Source organism: Diaphorina citri, unplaced genomic scaffold (genome assembly GCF_000475195.1).
Source record: "Diaphorina citri unplaced genomic scaffold, Diaci psyllid genome assembly version 1.1 scaffold724, whole genome shotgun sequence".
Taxonomy (NCBI): domain Eukaryota; kingdom Metazoa; phylum Arthropoda; class Insecta; order Hemiptera; family Psyllidae; genus Diaphorina; species Diaphorina citri.
In genome coordinates this window covers 55,047-79,310 of record NW_007378157.1, presented here as the reverse complement: position 1 = coordinate 79,310, position 24,264 = coordinate 55,047, and the positions used below count along the sequence as shown (strand labels likewise).

At 39.4% G+C, this 24,264-nt stretch overlaps 2 protein-coding genes across 2 annotated transcripts in view; one reads left to right on the top strand and one right to left on the bottom strand.

Moving 5' to 3' along the window:
- The window catches only part of LOC103511534 (disks large homolog 5), a 38,507-nt gene that overhangs the window by 8,724 nt on the left and 5,519 nt on the right, over positions 1-24,264 (bottom strand). The window contains exons 4-18 of the mRNA XM_026825264.1: positions 14,389-14,596; positions 13,906-14,067; positions 12,546-12,707; positions 11,941-12,183; positions 11,375-11,565; positions 10,839-10,917; positions 10,331-10,406; positions 9,849-9,919; positions 8,572-8,765; positions 6,232-6,382; positions 5,418-5,722; positions 4,914-5,210; positions 1,480-1,783; positions 851-1,044; positions 184-360 (exon numbers count right to left, since the gene is read on the bottom strand). Coding sequence (XP_026681065.1) covers positions 184-360; positions 851-1,044; positions 1,480-1,783; positions 4,914-5,210; positions 5,418-5,722; positions 6,232-6,382; positions 8,572-8,765; positions 9,849-9,919; positions 10,331-10,406; positions 10,839-10,917; positions 11,375-11,565; positions 11,941-12,183; positions 12,546-12,707; positions 13,906-14,067; positions 14,389-14,596 — 2,814 coding nt within the window. The remainder of the gene's footprint in view (positions 1-183; positions 361-850; positions 1,045-1,479; positions 1,784-4,913; positions 5,211-5,417; positions 5,723-6,231; positions 6,383-8,571; positions 8,766-9,848; positions 9,920-10,330; positions 10,407-10,838; positions 10,918-11,374; positions 11,566-11,940; positions 12,184-12,545; positions 12,708-13,905; positions 14,068-14,388; positions 14,597-24,264) is intronic.
- Positions 18,641-20,294, top strand: LOC103511526. The gene is made up of 4 exons (XM_008476251.3): positions 18,641-18,757; positions 18,994-19,047; positions 19,522-19,719; positions 20,043-20,294. The coding sequence occupies exons 1-4, from the start codon at positions 18,653-18,655 to the stop codon at positions 20,046-20,048; spliced, it is 363 nt and encodes a 120-aa protein (XP_008474473.1). The 5' UTR covers positions 18,641-18,652; the 3' UTR covers positions 20,049-20,294.

Genomic DNA, 24,264 nt, shown 5'->3' with positions numbered 1-24,264 from the left:
TTTCACTACTTAAGAACAACTTGAAAGTTTAAAATTCGCAATACTATTTTCTCGTGAGAAAAGACAATCAAGCCAGAGAACATTTCTAGAGTTTAATCCTTCCCAGCTTCCCAGGAAGGAGGTTCTATGTTAGTTAGTAGCAAAAATAGCATAGGCCCTTCTTGCTGGGAACGACTCACTTACTTATGAGAGCAGCAATAATCAGGCAAAGAATTCCGCTTGTTCTGTCTCAGACCAGGACTTAGAACTTCCACATGAAATGTCGGCATAGGACTACCCCTCTCTGAGGTTTTCTCTATGCTGCCATTTGACATTTTGGTTCCGCTCGTTTTGAATGCTACACTCGGGTTGGACGGGATTCTGAAATCAAATCAAATCATGAATTTATTTGTGTTAAAGCATAGGCTTAGTTAGCTTGGTTGGTAGCGCGTCTGCCGCCGGGGCCGCGGATTCGATTCCCGCCAGGTGCGCATTTTATCCTGAACGGATATGGTTCATTCTCGGGACGGCTGGCTTTCTTATAGTTTGTCTTCCTTCTCTCTTCGATTTCGGGACGGTACGACCTTAGAAGTTTCAGTTCCCTCTATTAAACCTCACTGCAAGTATTGAAGAACTTTCAACCCTCCTTGTCCTAATATAGCTTCAAAATGTCCCCCTTTACAAAATTAATCATTTGGGCACTCCATATTTTCGACCCTACCAGGCATCAAAGCGGGTCTCCCACGGGAAAGGCGTGTACAATGACCATAATGTTATAGGGGTTGTCTTTACCAGACGGGGTGAGAAAAGGAGAAGAAAAAGTAGAAGGGGAAAAAATTAAGTCTTTCACGAATTTTCCGAAACCACTCACCGAAATCTTTGGTTCTCTTTCTTGCGCGGGAAGGTCCCAGCAGCATCGTAGCTATGATAGGACGATGTCTCATAGGAGGTACCTCCTGCTCCATTATTGGGACCTCCTGGGTGAGAATGTGCTGAGGCTAGGGAGCGAGGAGCCTTGTGGTAGTGTGGGGAAGAACCATCGCTCGGAGAATGGGTGTGAACAAACTGTGGGTGAGACAAAACGGGGGTGAGGAAACGTTAGTAGCTTATGTTATACTATTAGTTTCGTATAAGCTTAACATAACCTTTAATCCAACTTTTAGGGCTGTTTGCCCCTACGCCTAAGCCTCAGTTGGCTTTTGTGTTATACTAAAGTTGTGCTCCCAAACACAGAAGCGGGAGTAAACTGAAATGCACTTACGTTCAATACAGTAAACTGGCAATTTTCTTATATACTTTACAACACCAACAAGTAATCAGATAACCAAAGTATTAAGTTAGTTGAAGTGGTTAGCTCAGTGGACTTCGGAAATGTAATCCAATTAAATTGTTGGAACCATTTTTTCCTCCACAAAAATTTGAAAGTTTTGTCCAACTTTAATGTAATTTGGTCAAACATTTTAAAATATAGACACAATTTTAGCAGTATAATGCACTTACCTGTGGCGTATAAGGGGGCTCAAAACAGAACGACCTTGACTCGGAGAGAGACAGAGAATCCCCCGACTGCGAAGGAGAAGGATAGCGATGAGGAGAGGGGGAGTGGAGGGAGGAGGAGAAGGGGGTGAAGGAGTAGAGGGGAGGGGACGAGTAAAGTTGTGAATGAATACGAGGGGCGTGGGAGAGGGGGTGGGGCGGGGGGTTGTAAAACTCAAGGTCATGTGTGGGTGTGGGCGATTTGTTACCGCCCAGATCCTTGCTGTTATTGGATGGGTCGGGGTCGGTGCGACAACAAGAGGGTAAGCTGAAACATAAGAGGGAGGGGACGTGTTAAGTAAGAAATATTTACTTCAAAAACGGTCATCTCGTGATGTTTGTCCTAAGATACAGTCTTTCATTTCAAATTTATCGACATTTATGAAATTGCTGGATCTTTTTTGGACAAAAGGGAGCAAGGGACCTCAAAGGGATATTTCCACCCATTTCCGGATTTTGAAAAATTGAACCGATTCCACTACTTTCTCATTTAGTTGTATAGATTCCCTGACTGAATGCTTGGATTGCCTAGTAAATTAGTAATCCTATGAACTACTGGCAATACAAATCCATTCAGCACTCAATGATGACATTACCGAGGATTAAGGTATCTAAAAATACAGTACCTACATCGATGATCAAGTGGCACTAGGTATGTACTTCGTAGTTACGTATCAGGATGTATCCGCTTTATAGGGAGACTCTTTTTTATATATATAGATAAGATAAGTTATAGCTCAAGGGAATAAAAGTAGGTACATAATAGGAAATGAAAGTGACAAGTGATTAGTGCAAGGTTTTTTTGCTAAAGTACCTAGAGCCATTGTTACTTTACTACGTATTGATGTACAGCAGAACCTTGATATAATACGTTTTAATGTGCAGAAGATTCTCGATAAAACAAAATTCAAAGAAACTGCTTCGTTCGTGATAGACTTTGGACAATTTTTCCGTTTTCCTTAGATGGACTTGGGAGTTGTAAGCTGTGTAATATCGAAATTTTTTCCTTAGAGCAAATAAGTCTAAGTAGTGCAGATAAGCTAAACTTTTACAAAATCTCGAATCTCTAACTGTAACCATTGTACCTATTGCATGAATAATGTAATATGAGTGACAGGCTTAAGGGCAACAATCATTTACTTTTGTTACGCTTAAGGTCCACACACTCTCTCATACACTTGACATTTTGTGTTTAGTGGCAAACTCGCACGTACTTGACATTTTGATAGGGTTTAGGGGCAACACATATGTCATTAGAAGCACACTTGTCAAGATTACATGAGACAAAAAGAAGGTTACTTGCGACAAAAGAACAAAAAGAATAACAAGCAACTACACGTTGATATCATACTCTTTTCCGGTACTCCCAATATGAAATCTACCTACCCGTACACACATCTCAAAATTCCACTTCTATCTTCATCGAAATGACACAATCTGGACTATTTGTAGATAAACTCTAAATATATTTGTTATAAACTGAATTGCTTGCGTGTTTATTATTATGCCCCTCGATGTGAGTAGGTACTATTGTTTCCTGTAAAAGTTGTTAGGCCCATGGTGATTAATTCTCGAGTACCTATCTAGCTTGAGTCCACGCGTGGAACTGTAAGACTCTCAAGGGGACAGAAATAGAAAATGACCCATATTGCATCATCCATTCACTTCTCTTCACATTGTCTCAAGAAGTGTAAGGGGAAAAAGAATCCATCGTGAAAACTTGTGGATCTGAAGGCATTTTTTAATTATACGAGCTACATATGCTACAATTGTCGTAATATTGATCACCAGCAATCCTGCTGAAGTCCACGTGAATGGCATTCAAGTAGTGGAGATATAGAATAAGGATTTCAAGTACGTGAGGTCAATGACCTGTCAATAGTATCAATAAAATCTTAATGAACATTGTGAATGAGAAGGAAAATGAGGAAATAAATGCGCGTATTCAATTTGCCAATAGAGACACTTCAAGGTGGAGAGAAAACGGAACTGTATTGGATGCAGCAAAAAGGGATTGTTGTGGAATTGTAAGGGGAAAAGACGGTTTTGATTTTGTAAGGGAATATTTGGGATGCAGCTCAAATAGAAAAGGATGAAAAATAAGGGTCCCTAGAGGTCTAAATAATAAGTACAGTAACGAATTTGACATTTGAGTACCCAAGCAAAAAGAATTTCAGACTAGGTACTTGGTATCAGTCATACATGACTGACGTGGCACTCAAAGTGTTAGATAAAAGTTAATTCATAAGGTTGTATAAAAAATAAATCACCCACAGGCCTCTCAGACCATCTACGTCAGAGAAGATAATTCTACGAGAGATAGCAGATAAAACACAAACTTTTTAGGAAAACACCTGTGAGTGGTTTTTCCCAATTTTGTCAAGTGGGTGCTCAGATAATAATTACGGTTTCAAATTAAGGGCGGCTCATATAACCCTAACATTTTAGGAAGAGGAATGCTGAGTTTGGTCGAGTCATCTGAAAAAATAGGACAATTTCAATCTCTATGGATGGAAAAAATATACTACAAGTGTGTTCGTTTTCAGGTATTGCTTCAACGATCACTGAAAAATACCTTCAAAAGTTTCCTTATTGGAAATATCTTGAAAAGTTTATCTACAATCTTCGTATCTACAACCTTTGATTGATGGGTAGATTAAACAACTGAGCCACATTGATAACTGATAAGTCGGTGCGATGACGTGTTATCACTAACACCACTCTTGATATATCATATATTGTTTCACATCGCGAGGTAATCTTCAGTAGTTGTTACGCTCTCCATCAAAGACACATCGTCAAAGTTTCACCCCGAAATTTTAAAAAAAGATTCGCGGGGGATCTTTTTTTAAAAGACCAAGTTTTTTTCAAATATGGGCTAAATTCGATTCAAGTTTGTGTCAAGCAAAACCGATTGACTTTACCAAAAAGAGGAACACCGGAAGACTTCTGAGATTGTCATCTTGTAAAACGCCGCTGTCGGCTTTTTAGACCCCGTCACCAACTCAAGAGGAATCGTAAGGTAAGAAATCGGGTAAACCTTGTGAGGATTTTCACTTTTCAGCAAAACGGAAGTGTACCAAAAAGATTGTGCAACTGTGAAAACTATCTTTGAATTCAGATCAGTTCTGACTGCCGGAGTTCAAACTTTATGCTAACTTCACTATCTTTCCCTATGATTCCAGAACTTCTGCTTTTTAGACCCCGTCACCAACTCAAGAGGAATCGTAAGGTAAGAAATCGGGTAAACCTTGTGAGGATTTTCACTTTTCAGCAAAACCCAAGTGTTGCAAAAAGATTGTGCAACTGCGAAAACTATCTTTGAATTCAGATCAGTTCTGACTGCCGGAGTTCAAACATTATGCTAACTTCACTATCTTTCCCTATGATTCCAGAACTTCCACGTGGACCTGCTGTTATGTCCTCGGACATTCTCTTCCACCCAACTCACCGAGTCCAATTCCGCAATGGCGTCCACTTGTTCCTGCTCAAACGTCACGGGAGGGGAGGAATTCCGATTGCTTCTCTTCCCCTCTTCTCCCCCTCCTCTCCTTCTCACCCCCTGCATCTTCTCTCTCAATGAATCCCACTTCCCCCCTCCCCCACTAGAAGAGGGGGAGGGTTTGGCGGGGTCATGTGACTTGGTGCTGGTCTTTGGTACCTGGTATGAATCTGGAGGGGGCTGATCCCCGTACCTGAAATTACACAGGAATAAAACTTATATGGAGCTGTTGTTGTTGTTGCGGCTTCAGCTGTAGCCGAATGGTGATGGCAGATGGCAGAATAAAGAAAGGATAATTTTTCTGTCACACCGGGGTGATGATCTCTAGCCATGTTTAAGTGGCTTAAAAGTGATGCATATGACCAAGAAGTTGGCGAGAAAGCCCCCATCAATAACTAACCTGACATACAGTGGCATAGTCTGTGTACTACTGTTCACACTCTTGCGATGTACGCGGGGTGAATGCTCGCCCAGACTCGTAGGTTTGAGTGTGGTAATGGTCAACACATCCGGACTATCACTCAGTAGGGCCATCCCCTCTCGTGCCGAGGACAGACCGTCCACTGTGCGGTTGTTGATGGACAGGACGCGATCCCCCACTGCTAGGCTACCCTCCTTGGCAGCCAGAGATCCGGGACTGATTTTACAGATGTACAGACCTGACTCTAACGTCAGACCGTGGTCGTAGCTGTTGTTCAGCTGAAGCTGAGAAAGAAGAGAGTGGGTATTATTTACTAGTGTTTGATTGGTGAAAACGGCCCTATTCAATTAGGAAAAGGCTAGGAAGAAGAAGATTTGATTGGTGAAAACCCCACCACTAAAAACCTTGGTAGTTACACAGTAATTGATCGATCGATTGATTAATTGATTGATTGATTGATTGATTGATTGATTAATTAACAACATCAACGGGTAAAACCCAGTGATGTTACATATTCGTGAGAGTTCATTGGAAATAGGAGATATATCCGTTCTATGGTCCTTGTACTCTTTATTTTAAAAATTTAGACAAATAAGTGAGTACATGAAAATTTCTCTTTCCTCCTCGGAGTATAATTATTATTATGTTAATGCGGTTCTTTTGATCCCTTGTGTGCCGCGTCTATTTTCGTTTAGGACTATTGCCTCTGAGTCCAATTTTATTTTTTTTTTTTTCTTAATTTGGTCTCAACCCTTATAAACCCCATCTAGGTAAATTGCAACCCTCATCTCACCTGTGTGGTGACCAAACTCCTGGCTCCCACTCTTCTCCTTCTGATCACCATGAGGGCAGAAGTACCACTGGACCGAACAGTCTCCAGTACCATACGCTTGCTTACATTGCTGCAGTCCAAATTGTTCACGCGGACTATACAGTCGTTCACCCTGGAATTAAGAAATTATTTTGTTGAACAAGCCTAAAAAAGTTGTCTCTTCTCATAATTATGTCAAAAACAGAACTTCCCTATGGCCAACATCAAGAAGGTCCTGATCCGGAAACTGCAGTGGCTGGACTATGCACTGGAGTGATGTTTGAATAAGACAGTGAGACGTCCCCCACATCCAAACGATATCCCGTATCCTAGCGGGCGAAGAAATACCAAGATCAGATCCAGAGATTGCGGAGATTCTGGACTTCTGAAAACTCCTTGAAGACCATGGCATAAAACCGTCAAAAGATTTACTTCAAAGTGAAGAATCTGCAAAATCCTTAAGCGATTTAGACGAAAAACGAGTGAAACATCTCCAGAAAGCTACGGTGGTGGCAGAATTAGAACTGAAAACATCAGACCGTGCGGAGAGCGGTCTTTAAAACAGGACGAACAAGAGATCTTTACATGGCAACTGTCATCGCTGAAAGCCAAAGATTCGTCGGCGGTGAACTACTCTTGAAACTACAAATCAGACGATAGCGAAAAACTTGTAACCAGCACAAGTCCTGTCAAAGTCCATACGAAGTAATATTCCACGTTAAAACATGGAGAAAATCAGCCGTCGTATTAGCAAACACTGTGGGGCTGGAGACAAGGGAAGTGGCCCCGAATTCGGTGAAAAGAGAGCCCCGAAATTTGAAAAGCAAGAGCGCCGGGGCAGCACTTTCCAAAGTTTCGAATTTGAGTTTCAATTCACAAACTTGGAAGTGCTTGGTTTCGTTATGAAAACGTTCTCTTTCCTTCTGTCTGTTATAGTCTATGTCTTGTAAATCCACCTCTATGTCCTTCTTCTACTTTCATCTTCCTTTTCTTTCTTCTTCTTCCTCTTGTTTCTTTTTCTTCTCCCTATCCTACATTCTTCTTCCCATCCTATATTCTTATTCTTCTTGTTCTTCTTCATCTTCCTTTCAGAGTTCTCTAACAAATTTCCTCGGCAACAAATCCGCAGAAATTATCAAATCATTCTAACATCTTTTCCAACTTGTCACTGTTATGTTTCTTATCTTCCCGGCACATTTCCTACTCCCAATGTTTTGTCCACTAAATTAAACAAAATTTCCTGTCAATTTATTTTATCTTTAGCGAAAAACTTGTAACCAGCACAAGTCCTGTCAAAGTCCATACGAAGTAATATTCCACGTTAAAACATGGAGAAAATCAGCCGTCGTGTTAGCAAACACTGTGGGGCTGGAGAGAAGGGAAGTGGCCCCGAATTCGGAGAAAAGAGAGCCCCGAAATTTGAAAAGCAAGAGCGCCGGGGCAGCACTTTCCAAAGTTTCGAATTTGAGTTTCAATTCACAAACTTGGAAGTGCTTGGTTTCGTTATGAAAACGTTCTCTTTCCTTCTGTCTGTTATAGTCTATGTCTTGTAAATCCACCTCTATGTCCTTCTTCTACTTTCATCTTCCTTTTCTTTCTTCTTCTTCTTCTTCCTCTTGTTTCTTTTTCTTCTCCCTATCCTATATTCTTCTTCCCATCCTATATTCTTATTCTTCTTGTTCTTCTTCATCTTCCTTTCAGAGTTCTCTAACCAATTTCCTCGGCAACAAATCCGCAGAAATTATCAAATCATTCTAACACCCCTTCCAACTTGTCACTGTTATGTTTCTTATCTTCCCGGCACATTTCCTACTCCCAATGTTTTGTCCACTAAGTTAAACAAAATTTCCTGTCAATTTCTTTTATCTTCTGTTCTCTTTCTAATTTACACCTATTGTTTCGACCTTTCCGAATTATTTCGCCATTTCTCAAACTTTGTTCCCGAACATAATAAAACTGTCAACGTATATCCTACAATAACCCTTTTTGATCATTCTAACATCCTCAGAAAATTGTAACTCCTCTCGTTCTAATTTCATTTTATTTATAAATTAAATTCAGTGTGTTTAATGTCTCAAAATGAAATTCCAATAAAAAGGAATTAATGTGTTCACAAATACCTAGTATCCAGTAATAATAGAAACGGTAAGAATAATGTTAATACATAGGATGTCTAATATAAACCTAACAAATCTAATTTCATTTTATTTATAAATTAAATTCAGTGTGTTTAATGTCTCAAAATGAAATTCCAATAAAAAGGAATTAATGTGTTTGAACTTTCCTTTATCTTTGAAAACTTAAGCCAAGTTAGTTACTTACTTATAGCTGGGAGGATTATTGAGAAGTGCACTCAAAGGCAGCCGTTCCTTGTGTCGCCTGGGGTGCAGTATAGTCCCAGTACCATTCTCAATAACAGGTCCACTCCTAGCTTTAGGCCAAGTACCACCGTTCTTATCCAACTCTTTGCCTCTCTTGTGACGGCCAGCATGCTTGGTGTGGTAGCTGTCGATCACCTGAGATAAGAAATCACATCCAAATTATGACATGGGCTTGAATAGTTAGTTAGTTAGTTAGTTAGTTAGTTAGTTAGTTAGTTAGTTGCAAATAATATTTAGAATTTGAGGACATTTCTTTGTGGTGCTCCTAATAATTTGAGGACATTTCTTAGGTACAATGACATTACTGACTTGCAAGCTAAGGTATAGGATAATTTTGTCCATTTGGATCATTTTTCAATCAACTTAGATACCTAGAATGGTTCTCTTGTGACCTTTTAGAATTGGCATTTTATGATCTTTAGCAACATTGTTCTTGGATAGAGTATTACCTCTAAACTAACACTGAACCCTCGACCTTTCAATTGTAGACCTTTCTACCTTTGTACTAAATTGGTCCTTCGGTTCAATATTTTGTCACTTATCAAGCCCATAGTCAATATTTGAACTCGCAATGTACGTCAATATTATCTTGGGACTCATTTGTTGTGAAAAATATTACCCAAATCTTATCACCAAAATACACACAGTTACATGTTTATGACCTGCTCTTTCACACTTACTGAGTGATCAACCTGAAACTGCCTAAAATCAGTTTTTAGTCTCAGAAAAGTCCCCAGTTAAGGATAAACATACTACAAAACTGTAAATTCGATATTATAAATCTTTGAACAAGAAATCGAGAACTTTCAGAACTGTCCGACTTACAGTTAAGGAGTTATGGGCCTTAGTTATGATCTCCTATGGGCCAATTTGAAGTTGAACACCTTGTCTAGGTACCTTAAAGTGTGATAATATTCAAAACACGTGGCCAAATCCTACTTGAATGAAAGTGTGATAAGATGAACTTTTATAATCTATTGTTTCATTTGTTTAGTTATATCTGCTGTACTTTGTTTAGTTATTAGTTATATCTGCTGATCATCCTTCATGATACGAAGGCTAACTGGGGCTTAAGGCATAAGCTAAATCAAACAAACCTTGAATCCGTGTACAAACCTTGAGTAAATTAGAGTTTATCGAACAGGGGGGTGGGGGGTGGAAGGAAAATAACTTTAATGGTGAATTGATTGAAATGAACTTTCCTTGTTTAGTAAGTACCTCGATTTTATCGCGCTCGGAGAACGCCCAGTCACGACGCCTCTTGGACACTTCTGCCTCCTGGATGGATTCTGTGAGGATAAAGAGATAGTTGACCGATTGATCTTGGGAGGGAAAATCAGGGTTTTATTGGATAAGATCGAGATATTGACGTAATAGAATGAAGGAAGTAAGCTGTAAACTTTCAAGTAGTAACTCGACAAATCTGCAGTTAGTTCGTTTGTTTGGAAGAACTCTTAAAAGCTTCGTCGAATTTTCATAAAATGTGCATTATAATGACCTCTAATGACTATTAATGACATACATGTTCAAAACATAAACTCCATAAAGACAACTTTTTATTGGTTTTTTAGCCCGATTCTGCTCAAGGGAATTGTTTAGGAGAAAAGAATCATGACTTTACTTCATTTCACGAAAATTATTTCGTTATTTCAAGTAGAAGAAGAACTCCCTTCTTACAAAGTACAGGTTCAATTTCTCACCTTGCAACTCCGCCTGCAATTTATCCGTGTGTTTCCTCAGCCGATCTATCTCCTGGTTTGCCTGGTCCAAATTGTCGGCTTAAGGCATAAGCTAAATCAAACAAACCTTGAATCCGTGTACAAACCTTGAGTAAATTAGAGTTTATCGAACAGGGGGGTGGGGGAAGGAAAATAACTTTAATGGTGAATTGATTGAAATGAACTTTCCTTGTTTAGTAAGTACCCAAGTGCCCGCAGGTAAATGCCTATGGGTTAGGTGACGAACAAAAGGGACTTTCACAAATGAATGAGCAGTAAAAATTCTCAAGATTGTAAGTAAAGCTGGATTCACATGATGCGAGTACACGGTCCGGGTTAAGCGTTAGGTAGCATACAAAAGATATATGTGGACTAGCTCTTTGTTATATCATCGGACATTCTTGTCTACCTAACTCATGACTCGCGTTGTCTAAAACCGGGTTAAGCGTTAGGTAGCATGCAAAATATATACGTGGACCTCCAAATTGTCCATCCTCTCCTTCTGACACTTTCCAAACAGATCCATAGAGGCAGCTTCTACTTCATTTCTTTCCTTTCTGCTGGAATCTCTGCAGAGGAAAATCACAGCAAGACAGATTTTACATTTATTGTCCTTATTTTTGAAGAATTAACAAGGTCAAGTAGAATTGATTGACTGGTTTTCTAAAGAAATCTCTGTGCCCGAGTAGCTATCAGAATAGGTATACACCAAAGGTTCCGGGTTTGATTCCCGGCAGTCAGTTTTTTTTTCCAACTGTGTTTGGAATAAGGAGTGATTTCACAGCCAGAAGGCTTCGAATTAAAATCCCTGAAGTCCACACTATACAAATGGTTACCTACCATCAATCCTAGCCAGGATGAGATAGGATATGCTATAAAATTATCAATCAAACTAGCTGAAGAGCACTACGCCTTGAGGACTGCCACTAAAACTCTTCCACAGTAATAATAACTAAGGCTTTGCTCCAAAACAAAAAGTTTTGTCGGGACCGAGAATCGAACCCGCGGACTTTCTCTATGACTCACCTCTCCCCCATCCGCATAGCATATTCAAAGCGGGCATGAAACGCTTCTCTTTGGCATTCTTCTTTGGCTGCAGTGAACTCTCCAAATCTTTCTCTCAAATCATTACATTCCTTGAGAGCTTTGTCTCTATCGTGAAGGGCAGAGGCTATTTCTCGTTTGAGGGTTTCTATTTGATAGGACAGGGTTTTCTTCTGTGGAAATATCAGAATGAGTTGTTAATTATTTGATGTTAATTATGTATCTAAAATGGGTGTACCAATTTTGATTGAACAATAGTTCACTCTTGAAATCTACACCGAAGTCGTGACTCTCTCATAAGTCATAAGAAAAGATACAGAACAGAAGGGGGCAGTTTTTTTACTACGGTTCATCGAAATAACAGAACTGTAACAACGGCGGTCCTAATGTCCTTAAATAAAAGAAAGGACAGGATATGGAAAAGTCAGCCGATCCAAGAACGCACATTAGGTGTGTGGGATAAAGTCTGCCTCGAATCGAAGCCGCAAACTAGTGCGTACAAAGTAGGGTACATTCTAAATGTAATGAAATTTTAACTGTTTACTCACATCCTCCACTAACTCCTTGTTCTCCATCTCCAAGGTCTTAATCTTTCTCACTGCCTGCGTTAGATCTTCAGACAGTTTCTCCATCTCCTTATGTACACTGTCCCGTTCACTCATAATCAGACTGTACTCTTGCATAGCGGCATTTCGCTCCTCAGTCAGTCGCTTTAGATCTTTAGTGGCTTTCATTCGGACTGCCATGGCCGTATTGATCTCCTTGACTGCGTCTTCGTGCTGCTGTTGCACCTGAGGACAAGAGAACCGAGAGGGTTAAAAAATTGACTTCAACATCGCGTGTTACGAAGTCGAAGTTGACTTCAATTCTGGATTGAACTGGGTATTAAATATGGCTCAATCCTAGATTGATCTCAATTCTGATCTGGTAAACCCTGCTCTAAGTGAATTGGACATATGCCTTTAGGCACACTCTATCTGTCAAGGGTAAAGGTTTACCTTGCCCTATGTATCAGTTTAATTTGAAGGTATGGCACAAATCGATGATTTTCTCATCAGAATATGGACCTGCACTGAATCTGAACCTGCTCAAACACTAGAACCTTATGAAAGAGTCTAATGTTTTTTTAAGGGCATGAGGCCTTTTCCCTTACCTTAGCAAGGGCTTCCTGATACTCGTTCCTTTCTCTCAACGCTATGTCCCACTGTCTAATGGCTGCTGTACACTGCTGCTTCAACCCATTGCGTTCTCTCAGGGCTGTGTTCTTCTCTTGGTTCATATCTTCGCATTGCTTCTTGATGCGGGCCACCTCTTCCTGAAAATGGATTGGACAAGAATGGTAAATATCAGAGAATGGATTAAAATGTAAATTCTAGTTTTATTGATTCTAAAAAAATAATTCATGAGGTGAGTGGGAGACAAAAGGCTCATGAACTACTTACCTAGGGTGCAATCGTTCTACAATCCTGCATACTTAACTCCACACACACTTCGTTTTTGTTAGAAAAGTCCTCCATTTCAATGTCAAGCAATATATACCTACTTTTTTTCTAAAAGGAATTTATTTATTTATTTACGGGACTAACCCTTTATACAAAAATGACAATCGAAAAAAATACACTAAAACTAAACAAACACAAACAACAATCAAATACAGTAGAAAAAAAAAATATAAAATGAAATATAAAAGGAAAGTAAAAAGTACCTAATCTAACTCATGACCACTTATTCAAGAGAGACCCTCGACCCACCTGCGGGTGCGGTGATACCCTAACCGTGGACCATATTTTCAATTGCCCCACTCACCTCCAATCACGCTCCTCCCTCCCCTCACCACCAACCCTTGACAACAACCCTGCCAATATTGATTCGACACTAATGTACATGAAGGCTATTGGCATCTACACTAAGATCTAGTCACAAACAGGGGTCGGCGCGAAACTAGGCATTGATATTCCCACTCCATTGGCAAGCAATATACCTACTAAACATCTCATGGCATTCATTAATTCCTTACGACCACCAGGACACAATTCCATGAGGTGAGTGGGAGACAAAAGGCTCATGAACTACTTACCTAGGGTGCAATCGTTCTACAATCCTGCATACTTAACTCCACACACATTTCGTTTTTGTTAGAAAAGTCCTCCATTTCAATGTCAAGCAATATACCTACTTTTTTTTTTTTCAAAAAGGAATTATACTAGGTATTCCCACTCCATTGGCAAGCAATATACCTACTAAATATCTCATGGCATTCATTAATTCCTTACGACCACCAGGACACAATTTGAGATTACACTTAAATCTAGTGGATTAACTCATATGTGTGACGTTAGACACTTCCACTTCTGTCATTAATTCTGCCATCACCATTCAGCTACAGCTGAAGCCGCTACACTCATATGTGTGACGTTAGACACTTCCACTTCTGTCATTAATTCTGCCATCACCATTCAGCTACAGCTGAAGCCGCTACAACAACAACCTTAGACACTTGTTTACTCTCTCACCTGAGCTAACTCCAGTTTATCCACAGCTGTAGAATGAGTATTGATAAGATCATCAAATCTCTTCCTTAGAGCATCATACTCATCCTTGATAGTTTCATATTTGTTGAGGGCACTCATGTAGTGTTGATTGAGAGAGTCAGCACTCCCAGCATCATCACTTTCCTGGGAAAATAAAATAAATAAGTCATTAGGTAAGTAAAGTTTGGAGACAAAAAAATTCGAGAAAAGTAGAAAACCAAAAAAATACTCCCCAGAGTAGCTTTTACTATAAATTTCTTACACCAAACAATGCTAAAATTGCTAAATACCTATAAATGTTGAAGACAAAAAAAGAAAGTAAACCCATATTTCAGTACTTATATCCTACCTACTTACATATTTGAACCATTAACATAATCAACAAAATTTGAACTATACTAGGTATATCTTTCCAACTAAGTAGGTATATCCCAGTTCTTTCCAACCATATCCCACATAACTTACTGGTTGAGTACAGCATCCTGATCTCAACTCTAGCAGTTCTCTGTCAAGCCGTTGTTTGTCCGATATAAGATCTGAGTACTTGGATCGGAGACTTGAGCTTTCCTGTGCTGCAGCCTCTAACTGTGCCATGGCAGCCTGGTGCTGCCCCCTGTAGTATTCCAACTCTTTGAGAGTGTGGTCTCCCCTCCGTACAGTCTCATTGTGCTGCCTGGAAAGCAATTTATTAGGAAGGTAGGTATTAATTTCCATTCTTTAAATATGATTTGTGGAAAAATTTAGTGGTTCTCTTTTATTATAGATGTCAATGCAGGTGACACAAATTAAAACTCAACCTATGGAGGAAAATTAAGGTACTTCTTTAACCCTAAAAATGTAGCCTGTTTTTTAGGTGTTTTTTTTTAGGTAGACGTAATGTTCACTCACCCATTAAAAAAGAGTGATTTTTTTATGACTATAAGATGCAGAATATAAAATAGATATGTTTCAAGTTCAAAACATTATTTTTATTATATAAAAAACTAGAATTATTGCAAAAACAAACTAGCTGTGAGTAAAATTTACTCACATCTACCCTTCTAGGGAGGCTATTTCTCGTTTGAGGGTTTCTATTTGATAGGACAGGGTTTTCTTCTGTGGAAATATCAGAATGAGTTGTTAATTATTTGATGGTTCAACAAGGTTATGTATCTAAAATGGGTGTACCAATTTTGATTGGACAATAGTTCACTCTTGAAATCTACACCGAAGTCGTGACTCTCTCATAAGTCATAAGAAAATCATCATAAGAAAAGATACAGAACAGAAGGGGGCAGTTTTTTTTACTACGGTTCATCGAAATAACTGTAACAACGGCGGTCCTAATGTCCTTAAATAAAAGAAAGGTCAGGATATGGGGATCCCCGTACCTGAAATTACACAGGAATAAAACTTATATGGAGCTATTGTTGTTGTTGTTGTTGCGGCTTCAGCTGTAGCCGAATGGTGATAAAGAAAGGATATTTTTTCTGTCACACCGGGGTAATGATCTCTAGCCATGTTTAATTGGCTTAAAAGTGATGCATGTGACCAAGAAGTTGACGAGCACCACTTGAATATAATAGATGAGAGATATATAGAATTGGCTTAAAATGTCTCCCTGAAAGCCCCCATCAATAACTAACCTGACATACAGTGGCATAGTCTGTGTACTACTGTTCACACTCTTGCGATGTACGCGGGGAGAATGCTCGCCCAGACTCGTAGGTTTAAGTGTGGTAATGGTCAACACATCCGGACTATCACTCAGTAGGGCCATCCCCTCTCGTGCCGAAGACAGACCGTCCACTGTGCGGTTGTTGATGGACAGGACGCGATCCCCCACTGCTAGGCTCCCCTCCTTGGCAGCCAGAGATCCGGGACTGATTTTACAGATGTACAGACCTGACTCTAACGTCAGACCGTGGTCGTAGCTGTTGTTCAGCTGAAGCTGAGAAAGAGAGTGGGTATTATTTACTAGTATTTGATTGGTAAAACGCCGGCGCTATTTAATTAGGAAAAGGCTGGGAAGAAGAAGATTTGATTGGTGAAAACCCCACCACTAAAAACCTTGGTAGTTACACAGTGATTGATTGATTGATTGATTGATTGATTGATTGATTGATTGATTGATTGATTGATTGATTGATTGATTGATTGATTAACAACATCAACGGGTAAAACCCAGTGATGTTACATATTCGTGAGAGTTCAATGGAAATAGGAGATATATCCGTTCTATGGTCCTTGTACTCTTTATTTTAAAAATTTAGACAAATAAGTGAGTACATGAAAATGTCTCTTTCCTCCTCGGAGTATAATTATTATTGTTAATGCGGTTCTTTTGATCCCTTGTGTGCCGCGTCCATTTTCGTTTAGGACTATTGCCTCTGAGTCCAATTTTATTTTCCTTAATTTGGTCTTAACCATTATAAACCCCATCTAGGTAATTTGTGACTGCCATGGCCGTATTGATCTCCTTGACTGCGTCTTCGTGCTGCTGTTGCACCTGAGGACAAGAGAACCGAGAGGGTTAAAAAATTAACATCGCGTGTTACGAAGTCGAAGTTGACTTCAATTCTGGATTGAACTGGGTATTAATTATGGCTCAATCCTAGATTGATCTCAATTCTGATCTGGTAAACCCTGCTCTAAGTGAATTGGACATATGCCTATAGGCACACTCTATCTGTCAAGGGTAAAGGTTTACCTTGCCCTATGTATCAGTTTAATTTGAAGGTATGGCACAAATCGATGATTTTCTCGTCAGAATATGGACCTGCACTGAATCTGAACCTGCTCAAACACTAGAACCTTATGAAAGAGTCTGATGTTTTTAATGGCATGAGGCCTTTTCCCTTACCTTAGCAAGGGCTTCCTGATACTCGTTCCTTTCTCTCAACGCTATGTCCCACTGTCTAATGGCTGCTGTACACTGCTGCTTCAACCCATTGCGTTCTCTCAGGGCAGTGTTCTTCTCTTGGTTCATATCTTCACATTGCTTCTTGATGCGGGCCACCTCTTCCTGAAAATGGATTGGACAAGAATGGTAAATATCAGAGAATGGATTAAAATGTAAATTCTAGTTTTATTGATTCTAAAAAAATAATTCATGAGGTGAGTGGGAGACAAAAGGCTCATGAACTACTTACCTAGGGTGCAATCGTTCTACAATCCTGCATACTTAACTCCACACACACTTCGTTTTTGTTAGAAAAGTCCTCCATTTCAATGTCAAGCAATATATACCTACTTTTTTTCTAAAAGGAATTTATTTATTTATTTACGGGACTAACCCTTTATACAAAAATGACAATCGAAAAAAATACACTAAAACTAAACAAACACAAACAACAATCAAATACAGTAGAAAAAAAAAATATAAAATGAAATATAAAAGGAAAGTAAAAAGTACCTAATAAAATTGGTATACAATGATTTAGGGTCTTGAAAATTACTAGGTAGGTACCTACTTAAACATGTGCAGAAACAGGACAATAGATAGGTACATATATACGTACGTACGTACGTTACGTACGTACGTACGTTACGTACGTACGTACGTTACGTACGTACGTACGTTACGTACGTACGTACGTTACGTACGTACGTACGTTACGTACAGACCATGGGCTAAAAATCACTTTTTTGACATCAGGGGATCCCAAAACGGATATTTCCAACCATTTCCCGATTTTGAAAATTTGGACCGATTGCAATACTTTCATTACTAGTATAGCTCCGCTATACTGTAGTAATAGAAAGTAAAAAAATAGTCTTTAGTACAATCGATTCTAAACTTCAACCTAACTCCTTCGATTAAAATCGGATGAACTAAGTTCTGGTGATGAATATACCTTTTCATGTTATTCTGTTTTCCTACTTGGATAATAAACTCTCCAAACAAGTTTCATCTTACTTACTTGAGTTTGCCATCTGTCACACTACCCTTGACTATGTTAGACACATAGATACTGCTGTCATTGGGATAGAAGGGATCATCTCTACCGCCTACTAATTCCAAGCCGAGAGCCTCATTGGGTGATAGATTGGTTAAGTTCATATCCAGCACTTCCGTATCCCATTCCTGTGAAATAAATAAATACCTAGGTAATTGGTGGTTCAATGGTACCAGACAATTTATGTAAACTTATTTCACAATGCACATAGTGTATGCAGAACTTACACAAAATGATTCGAGATCTAAGTAACTGGATTTTTTTTTTATTTTAATTTAAACAAATCAACGGGCTGAGCCAATTTTCAAGATCGATTGAGGAGGGGACAGGTTTCTACAGTCATACTCATACACATTCCATTACCTAATGATTATTTACTTAAAGAAGATTGGACTTCCAGAAGCGCTTTAACATTACTTCAAGGCAAATTCTTAGACATTAAGAAAACGTTTCGTGCAAAAATTTTCGCCCTGGCCAAGGATTCGAACCCAGAACCATCAATTTACCTGTAGATCAGTATCAATAGCAGAGTCATGACTGTAGTTGTGCGACACGGAATGTAGCTGCAACATTCTCGACTCCTTCTCCACCTGGGTTTTATGACTATAAGATGCAGAATATAAAATAGATATGTTTCAAGTTCAAAACATTATTTTTATTATATAAAAAACTAGAATTATTGCGAAAACAAACTAGCTGTGAGTAAAATTTACTCACATCTACCCTTCTAGATAAATCTAGTTTTAACAACTCATCATTATTTGTTTGTTCCAGTGGGACCATTATCTCGTATGGAGTGCCTACATTGGTACCACTACATGATTCTGGTCTTCTCTATTCTCACTGGGCTGTTGTCTGGGTTCCGGTGGTTTGAGCATGATAGCTCAGATGATGAGGTAAGTAAATTAATTAATAAAAGGGAGAGAGAAATATTATTAACATCGGTACCTTCTAATGCTAGCTACTACTCCTTCAGGTACCACTTAAGGCAAAAAAATGATTTATTATGTCTAGCACAAATACTTAAAGACTTGAAAAGACATCTAAAAAGTTCAGTGGTTGTTTTGGAGAGTTAGGACTTAGAATAAAGTGTCCCTTGCTACTTTTATTAATGTCTTTTTTTTCTTTCCAGGATTCACTGTTCCCTTACATATTTGCCCTACATTTCCTGTCATCATTTATACAGGTAAGCTGTTGTTCACTTTATCAGCTTTCATTTGAAGTGACAATAAAAATGGCGTCTACATATGTAAATAGGCAGCTAGTATCTTCATAAGTAGCTGAATTTATTTATCGTATGACGTTTATTTTACAAATCACAAAATGGTCAAATTGAGGAATAACAGTGCAATCTAACAAATGACTTGATAAAAATAATAGGTAATAAAAAGAGAGGCAATAAATAAGTAGCTGAAAATGGTTTTTTATCAAAATTTAAAAATCGGAAAATTTGTGAACATATTACCTTTATTTCCTCCATTTATTCCACTTAAATGTTCGTTATAGGTTAGTTTATAAATTTTATTATAAATGGAAAATTTGTGAACATATTACCTTTATTTCCTCCATTTATTCCACTTAAATGTTCGTTATAGGTTAGTTTATAAATTTTATTATAAACCCAGGTTTTCACGATTGTTGTGTTCATTTTGGGTTTCAGATTTTGTTCCTAATCAAAGCCCGATACCAGAGTTGGAAATACTTCTTCCACTTCAACCTCCTCTCCTCTCTGTTCTCCACATATCTCATGTTTCCCTACACGGACGATGTTCTCATTATTATCAATATAGCCACTTCAGCCGGAATGCATGTAGCCACTATGACACGGAGTACGGTCTCTAAGAAACCTCAGTCCTTGGTATAATGAATGGTGGAACGAAGCGAGCTCCAGGTTTCTTATTGAGGTCTGATAGAGGGGACTGTAACAACGGAGGTCTTTGTTCTTAACGTCCCCAAACCCAAGAGAGGACAGCTAGCCGTTCCCAGAACGAACGAACCTTATTCGATAAAGTTCGTTCCAGGCGGGAATCGAATCGGCGACCTAGCGCTTACAAGGCGCTACCTTCCAAACTAACTAGGCTCGCTAGTTAAAGCTTTTTCTCGGTGATTTTTGCATTTAGTTTGTTGGTCAATTTGTTTTCTATGACACGGAGTACGGTCTCTAAGAAACCTCAGTCCTTGGTATAATGAATGGTGGAACGAAGCGAGCTCCAGGTTTCTTATTGAGGAGGTCTGATAGGGGGGACTGTAACAACGGAGGTCTTTGTTCTTAACGTCCCCAAACCCAAGAGAGGACAGCTAGCCGTTCCCATAACGAACGAACCTTATTCGATAAAGTTCGCCCCAGGCGGGAATCGAATCCGCGACCTAGCGCTTACAAGGCGCTACCTTCCAAACTAACTAGACTCGCTAGTTAAAGCTTTTTCTCGGTGATTTTTGCATTTAGTTGTTGGGGCAATCAGCTCATTTTATTTCGATCCCGATCTTATTTTTGGACACCGCATGGGGCTCTTCTTCTGAGTGATTTGAACCGTTCACTGAAGTACTAATTATAATAGTCATGTAGGATCTCAGTGAGAGGCGAAAATATCAGGTCTTTTCGTAATTTTAAAGTTTTCAATATTCCAATTTTATGTTTCTGTTAGATGAATTTATAATTTAAGTGAATGTAACCAAATGAAATACAGCGTCAAATTAAATTCTGTTTTTAACTTTTTTACGTCTTTTTGTATTTTTGTACACGTCATATTTATGTAGATACCTATGGTATAGGTATGGCTTGAAAGAGCAATTTTATTTCAGTATAGTTGTGCTGGATATTGAACTGTACTGTTAAGATAAACAGACTTCATGTCTTAATTTGACAGTCTATATAAAGCACTGAACTACATACATATCAGCATTTATGAAAGATATGTTTATATTTTAGCGTGATAAACTTGTAATTCAAATGTCGTGACTGAAAAAATGAAAAGCAACAATTTTCGCAAATTATAGAGTAGATGGAAAACGCAAGTTGTAATGCATTTCCCTCTGTTTCGTTGCAAACTCAATTATGTTTAATTTGATCTGTCTGTAAGTCTGTATCACTTGCAAGCGGGTTCATTGAACTCTATCCTACAGCAAGTCAGATTACTATTTTACGTGATTTTTAGTTGAACCCTTACAGACTGACTCCATTAACCGGCACACTTAACCGTCACGGATACGTTCCGTTACCTTACGTCTAGCTTATTCCTGGGGAGTCAGGGAGATGTAGTTCAAAGTTTTCCCATAATATTGTAGGTAATCTCGTTCAGGACAGCCACACTATTATCACTTTACGTGAGCTCACGTGACGTGCCGTGATGGTAGTGTGATGTTTCTACCTTTATTCAGCACGGGGTGACTGTTTATATTCAGCAACATTAGATTACCTATCCCTGTAACCATGAAATTAATTAATTTAAAAAAGTGTTCTCTCTTTTGCAAACACCTTGTACCCAGACTACCCCGTGTCACCAAGGTTTCAAGACACCCAGTGTTAGGAAACACTGTGTTCACACAATATTTACACTCACCTCTCTGTATTGGATTTCATTTCCCCTCCTCTACCTCCCATCCCCTCCCCTTTACCTCTCACTCCCTTCCCCTCCTTTGTACTCTACGTTCCACCCCCTCCCTTGTACTTTACCTCTCAACCTACCCCCCTCCCTTTTACTCTACCCAAAACCTGCTTCTCTTTTGTACTGTACCCCCAAACTTACTCTTCTTCGTTTCGAGCTACTTACTTTTCCTCCCCTCTCTTACTTTCCCTTTCTTCTCTTCTTCTTCTTCTTCTTCTTCTTCTTCTTCTTCCTTCTTCTCCTTTTCGCCAACTCTCCTCGGAGCTCTCTCCTTTCTCTTGGTTATCACCCCACTTCCTGTTTCTCCACGCTTTCTTCTTACTTTTCCCATCCCATAAATCTCTTACTTTTCCTCTTCTCTCTTACTTTTCCTTCCCTTCTCTACTTCCTTCTTCCCCTTTCCTCCAACTCTCTTTGGGGCTCTCTCCTTTCTCTTCTGAGTTTCCCTTCGTTTTAACCCTACTTCCTGTTTCGCCACTCTTTCTTCTTCCTCCCAAACATCACGTCTCTCCACCTCCCCTTCACGCTTCCCTATTCTCCCTCTTATTCCCTCCCTTTCACCCTATAGACATTGTTCCCCCCACCCTCTTCTTCCCATCTTCTCTTCCTCCCCCCATCGAAGTATTTCCTGGCTCCACATTCCCTTCCTCTCTCCTCCTCCTTTCGTCCCTTTCTCTCTTCCTCCCCCTCTCTTTCACTTTCCATACTCCTCCTTTACCGCTCTTTCCTGGCTCCACATTCCCTTCCTCTCTCCCCTCTCTTTCTCTTTTCCTCCTCCTCCTCTTTTTGTCTCTTTCTCTCCTTCTTCCCCTCTCTTTCTTTTCCTCCTCCTCTTCCTTTCCCCACTTTCTCTCCCCTCCATGTTTTCGAACCTGTGTCTGCGCTCTCTCTCGGTCATCAAACTCTGAAGTTAGAAAGAGACAGAGAGAGAAAAGGGGGAGAGGTAGAGGTTCTAGGAGAGGGAGGAGGGGGGGCGAGAGGTTTTTCACCCACTGTGTACAATGTACTGGATTTTCCACGCGGGCTCGTCAGAAAAAATGTACTGAAATGTACGAGCTACTTATTACGTACACCTGTTTGTCACCTTATGTACAGAACGGAATGTACATATGGGTTTAGCGGATTTTCACGCAAACAGGTACCAGAAATTGAACTGCGGGGTCAATGAACTCGCTTGAATTTCGAGTCCGAGGTTTTTCTCTAGAATGCCAAGAAAAATGTGTACCAACCTTCTAGAATTTTTACATTTTTTATTGTTATTATTTTTCTGTGTGCCTTGGATACGGAAAAATCGCCGACAAATATTGCAGTGCCGTATTGCTCAGTAGAAGAATTCTTGTGAGTTTCAATAACCATGTCAAATTTTGACAGTTTCATACAATGTAGTAGGCACTAAGATAATGTAGTAGGTACTAAGATAAGGACTGTCAATCATCAATGTCTTCTATTCATTAGAACAAATCTGGTGTGTTCACAAGAAAACTATGCTCACGTTCCATTCAGGCAGTCCTGGACTAGATGTCCATCATACAATGTAGTAGGCACTAAGATAATGTAGTAGGTACTAAGATAAGGACTGTCAATCATCAATGTCTTCTATTCATTAGAACAAAGCTGGTGTGTTCACAAGAAAACGAAGCTCACGTACCATTCAGGCAGTCCTGGACTAGATGTCCGTATAATTCTCCTAGGACTAATATCTAGCAGTACCTATGCCTCAGGCTTTTCCCCCTAGGTCAAAATGTGAATTTTCTATGTCTGAAATTTTCCAAATAGAAAGCCAAAAAAAGTTGTTAAAAAAATGGGTAAACGGGGAAAATGTTCATTTTTTATTACGTCAACGAAAATTTTGATAGCATATCCGACCTAGGAAAATACAAAAAAAAACTACCTACCTAACTGTTTTTTCGATCGGTCCACAGTCCAATAGGTAGAAATCGGTTCAATTGGTAGAAAAAAACCCCTTTCGTAAAACTCGCACCGAATCACACACATTTGTATTGTCAGTGGAGCAGTCTCGAGTCAGAACGAAGCAATCGCTCTTCTGTGTGCAAACATTTCTGCTTATCATTCCGTCTGAAAACCTAAACACAAGCACAACTCGCACTAGGGCCCAGGGGTCCTCTGACAGCATGTTTGGAGACAAAAAAATTCGAGAAAAGTAGAAAACCAAAAAAATACTCCCCAGAGTAGCTTTTACTATAAATTTCTTACACCAAACAGTGCTAAGATTGCTATACACCTATAAATGTTGAAGACAAAAGAAAGTGAACCCATATTTCAGTACTTATATCCTACCTACTTACACATTTGAACCATTAACAAAATCAACAAAATTTGAACTATACTAGGTATATCTTTCCAACTCCACCTGGGCCTCCATCTTCTCCTTCAACACTTTCAGTTCCTTGCTGGTTTCATTCTTCTGCTTCTTGATATTGTCACTATCGCGCAGTGCCTCGGCCAGATCGGACACAGCTCTGTCTCGCTCTTTCCTTAGCTTGTCGCATAGGGTGCGGATACTTTCTCGCTCGAGCACGATTTTATCGCGCTCGGAGAACGCCCAGTCACGACGCCTCTTGGACACTTCTGCCTCCTGGATGGATTCTGTGAGGATAAAGAGATAATTGACCGATTGATCTTGGGAGGGAAAATCAGGGTTTTATTGGATAAGATAGAGATATTGACGTAATAGAATAATGAAGGAAGTAAGCTGTAAACTTTCAAGTAGTAACTCGACAAATCTGCAGTTAGTTCGTTTGTTTGGAATAACTTAAAAGCTTCGTCGAATTTTCATA